Source organism: Gekko japonicus, unplaced genomic scaffold (genome assembly GCF_001447785.1).
Source record: "Gekko japonicus isolate JY-2015 unplaced genomic scaffold, Gekko_japonicus_V1.1 scaffold2419, whole genome shotgun sequence".
NCBI lineage: Eukaryota > Metazoa > Chordata > Lepidosauria > Squamata > Gekkonidae > Gekko > Gekko japonicus.
In genome coordinates, this window is record NW_015175438.1 from 223,976 (window position 1) to 234,904 (window position 10,929).

The following is a 10,929-nucleotide window of genomic DNA, read 5'->3' on the forward strand; positions in this document are numbered from 1 at the left end:
ACCTCTGCCCAAGGCTCACATTCCCCACCCCCCCCAAACTAATCTCAATGCCCTTCATTCTTCTGTTTATAAATCTGAAGTCCGGAAAAACCTTTTGTGCAATGCTTTCTCTGGCTAATTACTACAACCAAGGGCTCTAACCTACAGCATTAGCCTATATGAATTCAGTGTACAGTTTTGTATACACAATAAATATCAAAATACTATTCATAAAACCCCCATCCAAATTAAATTACAGGAATTGCTATAGATTTTGTTTCCAAAGGCAGATTTAACAATCTGTAGTTGGCCGCCCAAACTCAGACTGATCTGAAAATGTGAAAGGATTAAAAGGTAAATGACAGCCAGGACGACTTTCTGGAAACACCATGCCTTGCAGAAGCAAAGCAGGAGGAAAGGATGTGTATTCTGGTGTTTATTTGCCACTGTGGGACTTATGGCAGAATATGCTGGACTGACAGAGAAAGATCTGGAAAGACTACATTAACTACAAAATGGTGCAAGATGGGATTTTTGTTCTTTTATAAATGTGATCACTATTCTCCCCCCCCCCAATTTTCCTACCCAAAAGTAAGCACTGCCATGACTTCCATTTTTTGTTAAGCATCACAGCCTAAGAAGCTCCTAATCCTGCAAAGCAATCAGGTGAGTAATCCTGAACCAATTTACTCATATGAATGCTGTCATGATGGGCTGAAGCACACGTGGGGGGGGGTGGGGTCTATGTGAATCATTCTAAGTTGTAAACCTTCGGCTTCAAATTGTAAAAGAATTTTTAAAAGAAAGGAAAGCGATTTATACAGCTTATTTACACCTACACTTCTTTAAGAAGCGACTCTGTTGTACATATATATATATATATCTTTTCTCTCTTCAAGCAGGTCAATTTGAAAAACAAAAACACCCAATACAGACACAGATGTAGAAGAATGATATTGTTAGCTGCAGTTCATCTCTCGTTAGGGCTGCTGCCTACAGGATTGCTCCCGGCACCCAAAGTCAAGAAGTCAACATCCTTTTTGGCCAAACTGATTCAATGAGCACGAAAAGCACATTTGATCATAGTTTGGTGTTGGAGATTGTTTAAGGAGATGGTATGCGGGGGCAAAGCAGGAGGTCAAGCCACTGTTATTTTTTCAAAAAATCAGAAAATAAATGAAGTCCGAGCTTCCTGCACAACATCCGTTTGAGGAGGGCTATAGTCACAGACCATCTGTGTGCGTGCTTTCAGTATTATTCTTCAAAATACTGTGATCCTTCATTAGACATAAGACTTTTCTAGTCCAGGAGAACCCTCTTAATATCTCTTAATATTCATTCACCAGAGCCAGCTCTGGCATCAGGTTGACAGTTATGTTTTTATACAAGGCGTCGTACGTAATATTTGGATAATAGTTCAAGTTGTTGAGGCCATCCAAACCTTGCCTCTCTTTGGACTTCCTCAGCAGTGCATACCTGTTTTGAGAGAGAGAAAAAATGGAGACATTAAGTCCAAGGCCCATCCCTGCAAAAATACACTCCCCTGAACACCCAACGACACTAAAGATTGTCCTCTTCCACCACTAAATACACAAGAATTCAAGAAATAAAATGGAGATTAGGATAAAGGAACAAATGGAGCAGATTTGTTTTGTATGCCATAGGAATTTAACCAGAAGCACCTGCATGGGAACAGCAATATGCCCAATCGTATTATCTGCCTAGTCCTAGTGACACAAAAGTTGATTTTAAAATATTCATGTGGATACCCACAGGTGGACTGATCCCTATGGGCACAAACATCTGTCTTCCAATTAAAGTCAATCTAATTTATTGCAGCAAGAGCCAATAAAACAGTACAATTCTGATATAAAACGGATTAAAACAGTAATAACATGGGAATAATATAAAAACATTAACAGGAAAGAGTTAATAAAATTAGTAAATTAAAATAGTGTTAATAAGAGAATCATACAATTTTTTGAGCTAAAATAAGTTTACGTTTCCTAATAGCTAAGCAACAAAATTTTGCCACAGCGTAAGTCACTGAGCTCTGAACGTCTTCAAAAAGGAATTTACGAAGGACTTCTGGCCTAAAGTCAAGATAAGACTGCAAAGGGCTAAATCTAGACAGAAGGGGTAGTAGAAGATGGTCTCGTTCCTCCTGATAGAATCTGCAAAACAGGTGGGCATGAGTAATTGATTCCACCATATTAGCCATGCATGGGCATATACGTTCATGCATTGGGACTCGAGTGAATTTACCTTGCAGTACAGTGGAAGGGTGTGCCTCAAAATGAGCTCTGGAAGGCTCATCTATAGGGTTCATGGGTAATGTTATCTAAATAAAGGGCAACAGTAAAATTTGGCCAAGATTTTATGTTTCTGTAGTTCTTGGGTAGAAAAGGTTCTTCATTTTGTGATTCAATATCACGAAGCCTCTGCACGATAGCTGTTCTTGCCTTGTATAGGCTTCCATAGAAGAGATCTTCTGGGCATAGGCCAATCTGATTTAATTTATTAAGAATTTGTGTGGACCATTTGTGTGGACCAGGCAGGGTAAGGATCCGAGGCTAAAAAGTAAGGTATTAAACCCTTTGGGTTGTAATGAATTTTTAGCCAGAGCATTATAGCCTGCTCCCAGACCTTTGTTTCAACTCTGAGTAGCCCAGCCTCTTGCCTAAGTGTTACATTAGAGGTACTTCTAGGAACGCCAAATAGAGATCTAAGAAATTTAGATTGAACCTTTTCAAGGGTCTTTAGATTGGCAGAAAGTCCGATTTGTGAGCCATACAGGAGTTGAGCGGATGATTTTGCCTGGAAGGTTTTTAAGGCGGTGGGGAGAAACCCTGCACCTTTCCTTCTAAATAATCTAAGAATGGCATTTGCACTTCTTTCTGCAAGGTTAGCTGATGAGGACAAATGTGCTGAGAATCTAGAATGATAAGAAAAGGTAATGCCTAAGTATTTAAAGTTCTTAACTTGATCTATGGCATTTCCTTTAATATTCCAGTTGAACTTCTTGAATGAGTTACCAAAACGGACAATTTTAGTTTTAGTGAAATTATAGATAGTAATTCAGTGTCACATTGCTCTTTAAATTTTATAAGGGCTCGCTTCAAGCCAATCCTTGTCTGGGATTAAAGAACAGCATCGTCAGCATACATTAAGATTGGAACCTTTCTGCTACCTGAGAATGAGGGAGCATGAGTATCAATTGAATGAAGGCATGTGATTAAGGAGTTAACATAGATGTTAAATAAGAAGGGAGCGAATGATAAAAAAGGTAATGCCTAAGTATTTAAAGTTCTTAACTTGATCTATGGCATTTCCTTTAATATTCCAGTTGAACTTCTTGAATGAGTTACCAAAACGGACAATTTTAGTTTTAGCGAAATTATAGATAGTAATTCAGTGTGACATTGCTCTTTACATTTTATGAGGGCTCGCTTCAAGCCAATCCTTGTCTGGTGGGAGTATGCCTCAACTCTCCATGCAGCTCTTGGCTCCCCCCACCCCCACCCCATAGATATGGTAGGTACCAAACTGTAGCCCCTCAGGCTTATTCTACACTATGCTCGCCGAACTGCAGTCCCTTCTGATGCAAAGTGACTGCCTTTGCCCTCGGAACATTTTGGACTTGGAAATCTTTAGTCTGGAGAAGGCGGAGGGGGGACATGATTGCTCTCTGGAAGTATTTGAAGGGCTGTCACTTAGAGGAGGGCAGGGAGCTACTCCTGTTGGCAGCAGAGGAGAGGACTCACAATATCTCCATCCAGCTCTTGGCTCCCCCCACCCCCCACCCCATATATATGGTAGGTACCAAACTGTAGCCCCAGGCTTATTCTACACTATGTTCGCCGAACTGCAGTCCCTTCTGATGCAAAGTGACTGCCTTTGCCCTCGGAACATTTTGGACATGGAAATCTTTAGTCTGGAGAAGGCGGAGGGGGGGGATGATTGCTCTCTGGAAGTATTTGAAGGGCTGTCACTTAGAGGAGGGCAGGGAGCTACTCCTGTTGGCAGCAGAGGAGAGGACTCACAATCATGGGTTTAAATTAAGGGTGGGAAGGTACCGGCTGGATATTAGGAAAAACTTTTTTACATTAAGAGTTGTTCAACAGTGGAATCAGCTGCCTAGGGAGGTGGTGAGCTCCCCCTCCCTGGCAGTCTTTAAGCAGCAGCTGGACAAACACTTGTCAGGGATGCTCTAGGCTGATCCTGCATTGCGCAGGGGGTTGGACTAGATGGCCTGTATTGGCCACTTCCAACTCTGTGATTCTATGATTCTGGAAAGTATGTTCTGCCAGTATGTACCTTGTTCATTATTCTTGCACATGGAACCCAGAGTAGCATGCAAATGTGAGCTTCCAGCTGACCAGGGCTAGGTGTTTGGTTGATGGAAGGGAAAAGCCTGTCATAGTTTAACTCTACCAAGCAGAGAGAATTTGTTTCCAAACCAGATTAGACACACAGAGAGAGTCTTAATCTTTTAGACTGTAACAGGGAAAATCCCCTTAAAGTCAAAAGGCTGAAGAGAATGAGGAGGAACTGGCCTCAGAAGGCAAACATGTTATTTAGACAATTTATACACCTCCTCTCAGAGATCTGCCTGAGGAGGATCAAAGAAAGAACACAGCATTATCAGAATTACTACTAATTGAAACAGAAAGTTAGCCGGAGGCACAACTCAGTATTCAGCTGTCAAAAATGATAGTCATGGTCCTCAGAACAGAGCATACCATAACAGCAAAGGTGTTAACACCCTCCAATTGAAAACCTGGGACAAAAAAATGCCTTGGCCTGGGACTTTAAGTGAGAATAAAGGGGGAAGGGTCCAGATGAGCTTCAAGCCAAAGAGCATTCCAAAGAGCAAGGTGCCACTATTCTAAAAGCATCATCTCTGGCTACCACCTGTCATCTTTGCAGGTGGGACTATAAAGAGCAGGGCTTGGGAAGAGGACCTTAACCTCATTTAAAGTCAATTTCTTCCTCTTTCGATTAATACTTTTTAAAAAAATGAAATCCCATTTGTAACAACTCCATAGTGGTATGTACATGCACGCGCGACTGGTTTGTTTTGAAGGTTGACAAATAAGGGCATGTAGTGTTCCATTTTCCAAACAAAAATTGTGAAATATTTAAGTTAAAAAGTGCGTCCCTAGTTGGTGACAAAGAGGTTCCACTTAGCTGTTAGCATGAAAGTTTTAATGGTTACAAGCATGCAACTGAAATACAAGCTTGATTTAAATTGGCCTGTTCATCTTGCAGTTTGAAACATGATTAAAAGCCTGCGCTCTATAATTTGGAAGGCAAATATGGTACCTTCTCAATTACCCATTAGAAGGTTGTTTAAATATTGCAGAGAAACTAAGTGATTGAAGAGCAAAGGAAGATTGATCTGGTTTTCCAAAATAAACAGGTTTCCGAGCAAAAAAATTATCTGGAGAATAGTGCTATGGCATATTTCCAAGCAGCACACCTTACCTATTTCAAGCCTAGAAACAGAGAACATGAAGAGAAAAAAATGGGAAAGACATGAGGAGACTGGAAATAAAAGAAAAACAGGAAGAGCTGGATCTGTAGAGGACGCAGGACTTGAACCTGAGCTAGATAAAACAATGAGTCAGGAGGAGGCGGAGGAGGAGGAAGTGTCATTGCAGCAACATGGAACAATCTGTTGGCCTGACTATGATGGTTTGTAGGAATGTTAGTGGGGAATGCATATGACGAGGCTCAACACAAGGGAGAAACTGGTAGGGTGGGGATTCTCTCTTGCAACACAAGCTGCCAAGCTTTTCTGTAGAGGCCACACCTAACTCTCTTCCAACAAACAACTGGATATCAACTAGAGGGCACACCTGAACATAAGAACATGCATAAGAGAAGCCAATGTTGGATCAGGCCAATGGCCCATCCAGTCCAACACTCTGTCACACAGTGGCCAAAATACCAGGTGCCATCAGGAGGTCCACCAGTAGGGCCAGGATACTAGAAGCCCTCCCACTGTCGCCCCCCCCCCAAGCACCAAGAATACAGAGCATCACTTGCCCCAGACCGAGACTCCCTATCTATAACTTATGGCTAATAGCCACTGATGGACCTCTGCTCCATATGTTTATCTAATTCCCTCTTGAAGCTGTTCATGCTTGTAGCCACCGCCACCTCCTGTGGCAGTGAATTCAGTGTGTTAATCACTCTTTGTGTGAAGAAGTACTTCCTTTTATCCGTTCTAACCCACCTGCTCAGTGAAAAGTACTTTTGCTACCTGTTCTGTCTCATGCATAATCTTGTAAACCTCTATCATATCACCCCTCAGTCGTCGTTTCTCCAAGCTAAAGAGCCCAAAGTGCTTTAACCTTTCTTCATAGGGAAAGTGTCCCAACCCTTTTATCATTCTAGTTGCCCTTTTCTGCACTTTTTCCAATGCTATAATATCCTTTATGTGGAGTGGTGACCAGAATTGCACACAGTATTCCAAATGAGGTTGCACCATCGATTTATACAGGGGCATTATAATACTGGCTGATTTGTTTTCAATTCCCTTCCTAATCATCCCCAGCATAGCATTGTCCTTATATGAACAGGACCTGGCAAAAGCTGACCCTACTGCAGCAGTTATACTCATGAACAAGATTAAAACACACCACTCAGGCAGACATTTCAATTGATTAATAAATTTATTAAATAAATTAAATAAATTTTATTTATTAATTCCCTGCAGTAGAAGTCCTGCACAGGATCACTAGATGCTGGGATATGACCATTACACACAGACTCACGGACCAAACAATGGTAGCCAAGAGTGTAAAAATGGAAAATACTTTTGTGGGAAGTACAGATGTTCTATGTAGCTTATGCTGATAAAAATAAATATACCCTGCCAAAGGCAGAATTACATAAAGATTGTTATTTGTTGTAATATGTTTTGGAAAGATATTGGTCTTCAACAATGTATTTTATCATGTTGGTATTTACTGTGCTCCTATAAGGTGGTGGGTAAGGGTTAATTTAAAAGCAGACAGACTCTTTGCTCAGCATTACTGCCTCTTTCCAAATGGTGATTCCTCCATTGTGTTATGATGTTCATGCCTTTGCCTTTTGCTTTGTTTAAAAGTAAAAATAAAATAAAATTTAAAGTTTAAAACTATTAACTTGCCTTCCTAAGAACTGTACTTCGCCTCTATGATGATGTGGAATCGACTTGTATTTCCCAGTGTCTCCTTCTGGCCGAGTTACAAAGTAGCCTGCATAGTGGACCCTAAAGGAAAAATACAAAAAGGAAGGAGCTTTTCAGGTGATTTGAATTCAGCATTTTCCAAGACACCACAATAAGAGAAACAAGTGCCCCACTGCGCCTTCCAAGCAGTACTCCCATCAGGCTAGCTCAACACAGTAGCCATATTTAAACCACTCAAGACATGGATAATTAAGAACTGACAAGTAGGAAGCCCTAGGCCAGAGCAGAAGTACAATTTTGCTTTCAAATGCAGCTAGTGTTTATTCTGCATTAGGCATTAAGAGCACATTTTTGCAGCACAAACCTGTGTTCCTATCCGCAAGCAAAACACATTATTCTAAAATAAACTGAGGTTACGTACAAGATAGAAAGTATGTAGAGTTTATGTGACAAGTTATGAAGCCAAATGCTGCTCAGCAAGACTGACACCAAGCCTGCAGGAACAGAGCCAATCAACACAAAAGGGAGCTAGAAAGAGCCCTCAGGCAACTTGAACTGCTGAGACAAGCATGTAAGGTTTGCTCAGGAAGTTATATCACCAGCTTATCAAAGAGAAGCCATCCAGAATAATTCTACCACTACATTATATCATGCACAGAACGTCTCGTTGCTAGTCCGATACTAAGGATCTGCTAGCTTGTGAGAGAACCATGCTAAGTTGGAGCCCGCACATAATGTGTTCCCTTCCACTTCTGGTATGCCACGTACCTGTTCCAAAAGTCATCGTCCTCTCCGCCCCAGCCCCAGAAGGCATTAGGAAAGCCATTGATTTTTTTAAACTGTTCCACTGTTAGGCCACTCACTCCTCCAAAGAACTCATTATAAGGGAGTCTGTATTTAAAAAAAATAGAATAATAATGTTAGTGAAACCTGCTGTGAATAGAACTTATCAGTCACCAGGGCAGTCTTGGCCTGTTCACAGCCTGTCACAAGCCATAACTTTCCAAGACATATAAAGTCAGCCTTGGCCTGTAGTGATGTCTGCCTTCATTTTTCCACTTATCTTTTTTAAAAAGCTATCTTATGTGCACAAAAAGGAGATCATCAGTTACTTACAGATACATATATTTATCCAGCTTTGCTGCAAAGTGTCTTGGCATCTGCCCACATCCATAGTAGTTACGGTCATTTTCAGGTATATGATCCACATCATGAAAGATCAGACAATCCCAGTCCAAGTCCTTCATTGCTTCCCGAAAGCCAACATTGAAGAGCATGGCACGGTTGAAGGGTTGAGTACCAGCCTAGCAAAAGAACCCAAACATGCTGATTACATTCAAGCGTGTCCACAAGAGAGAAGAAGGCTTATGTACTGTGTTGCATAAAGACACCTGGTCCCAATGAAATGGTGTACAATGGGGTAGTGTACGCATTATTTATTAAATTAGATTTACTAGGCCGCCCTTCCCTATGAGTAGGGCTCAGGGTGGCTTACAACAAGTAATATGCAATCTCATCCAACTACATTAAAATAGTCCAATAAACAACAGTAGAGAAAACAGTATATATACAATGCTTAAGATGGTGGAAAATCCTAGCTCCCCGGCCTCCCTGGGGGGAGAGGTTAAGGGGAATGGGGAATTATATAAGAGTGCCAGAAGTCCTGTCACTGTCCTCAGTCAAAAGCCCAGTGGAACATCTCTGCCTTACATGCCCTGCGGAAAGGTAGCAGCTCCTGCAGGACACGAATGTCTTCCGGCAGAGCATTCCACCAGGCAGTTGAGGACAGCCAGACTTCTCTCAGGCCAGGGACCACCAACAAGTTCTTATTTCCTGAGTGTAATTCTCTTCCAGGGGCATACTGGGAGAGGTAGTCCTGAAGATATGTAAGTCCCTGACCACTAAGGGCTTTAAAGGTCAAAATCCTGAACCTGATCCAGTGCTCCAGTAGAAGCCAGTGCAGCTCAGGCAGCACTAGTTGAATATGTGCTGTTCAAGAGGTCCCTGTAAGGAACCGCACAGCTGCATTTTGGACCAGCTGAAGTTGGAAAAATGCCAGGTTGGCAATCTTTAGAACCTGGGCTTCCATGGGCAAGGAAGAATCCAGGATCACACCAGCTAAGAAGTTTTTGGGGAGGGGGCCGGGGGGCCAACAGCCCAGGGCGTCGCGGTATCCACCGAGGCACAATATAAACATCCGAACATACATATATTTGCTTTAATTAAAAACAATCACAACATGCCAGTAGCAGCCACCGCAGTGAACTATCTGCCTGCCTGGAAACTTACAAGCCTCCCCCCCCCGTCTGAGGTAGGAAAGACGGGCGAGTTGGAGAGGGGCGAGTTGGCGGGGGGGGGGGATTGTCTGTTGAGGTCCAGTGATGGTGGGGCTCGCCCACTCAGCCCTCCTCGAGCTTTCCTCCAGAACTGTTTTGTCGAGAGCATCTGGTGCTTCCAGTTGTCGACAGGCAGAAAAGGTTACGAATCGGGCTGTGGAACCAGCGGTCTGTGAGGTTTTTTTGGCTTGTTGGTCTTCTTTCTTGGGGTTTTTTTTGGGGGGGGTTCTGCTTGTTTTAAGGTCTGTCTGTGTCTTTCTTGGCCAGGCATCCTGTTTTTTTGGGGGGGTTATAGGGTTCTGCTTGGGGGGGACTGTTGCCTTTTCTGTTCTGCCTTTTAGCAGGTTTCTTTAAACTTTTATTTCATTTTTAATTAAACAAAATAGCTTGACAGATTACATATATTTTCAGAGTTCTTCATTTCACCTGCTTATTTATTCATGCATACACTCTTTTCCATCTATTGCTATGTACCGTATTATTTCCCCCCTGTAATCTTATACTCAAATCGTCCATTTGTGCTAGTTCTAACAATTTTAAACTCAGGTCTATATTAGTGGGTATTTCCTATGATTTCCAAACCTAGGTTTTGTTTGGGCTTTCTTAGGCATAGGGGAAGACTGTGCTCTCTGTGTGTGCTTCTGGTTTAGCTATGTGTTGTGTTAAATAGGCTTTAAAAAAAAGGATACAGGTTTATTTTTAACAAATATTCTAAATCTCAGTATAGGGCTTAAGCTGTTCTACCTAACTAGGCCAGTGGTAGGAGAACAAACAGAGGCAGGTTTGTCTTCACATAAAATAAAGGTTTAAGTAGCATTTAATTATTTAAAAAGTAGTGCGCTTAGCTGTGCTGTTTGTGCGCTGACTGACCTTTGGTGAAGCCAGGCACTTTCCCCCCCTTTTAGACTGTTTTTCAATTAGGGAGCTTTTCCTGATTCCACAAGGGAATCAGGTGGTTCCAGTAGAATCTAGATAGGAGTAGCTCAAATCCCAAAAACATTTTAAAAGGTTTGAACAAGCCATCTCAAGGACAGTCTGTAAACCATAGTCAGGGGCCAGTGTAGAAATTCACTAGTAATAAAAAAACGAACCCAGAAAAAAAATGAAGCAAGGCTAGGTTAGGGTCTACTGAAAGAGAAAAAAAGTTTTTCGGTAGGAGGGTTTATAAAAAGGTGTGTGAGGTTGTTTTAGGGTCAGGTGATAGTGCAGGTAAGTTAGGTGCCTAATACCCTCACCACAAGAAGTTAGCCTGAGTTTGGCCAGGGGTACCATGAGCGGCAGGAAGGAAACGCAGAGGGGCCCTGGGGGTAAGGCAAAGGAGAAGACTAGAGGGGCAGAGGGGGGAGGGGAGAGCTGCGGCTCTCCCCACACCTAAGCACAGGGCCACAACTGAGCATCCTGGCACCACTCCAACCTCTGGCCAGGGTGGTGCCG

General features: G+C 42.3%; 1 protein-coding gene across 1 annotated transcript in view; it reads right to left on the reverse strand.

The window, feature by feature from the left end:
- Positions 1 to 814: 814 nt before the first annotated feature.
- Positions 815 to 10,929, reverse strand: part of B4GALT5 (UDP-Gal:betaGlcNAc beta 1,4- galactosyltransferase, polypeptide 5) — a 43,698-nt gene continuing 33,583 nt past the window's right edge. Inside the window, exons 6-9 of the mRNA XM_015425849.1 lie at positions 8,276 to 8,463; positions 7,928 to 8,050; positions 7,139 to 7,240; positions 815 to 1,455 (exon numbers count right to left, since the gene is read on the reverse strand). Of these exons, the coding sequence (XP_015281335.1) occupies positions 1,308 to 1,455; positions 7,139 to 7,240; positions 7,928 to 8,050; positions 8,276 to 8,463 (561 nt within the window). The 3' untranslated portion in view covers positions 815 to 1,307. The remainder of the gene's footprint in view (positions 1,456 to 7,138; positions 7,241 to 7,927; positions 8,051 to 8,275; positions 8,464 to 10,929) is intronic.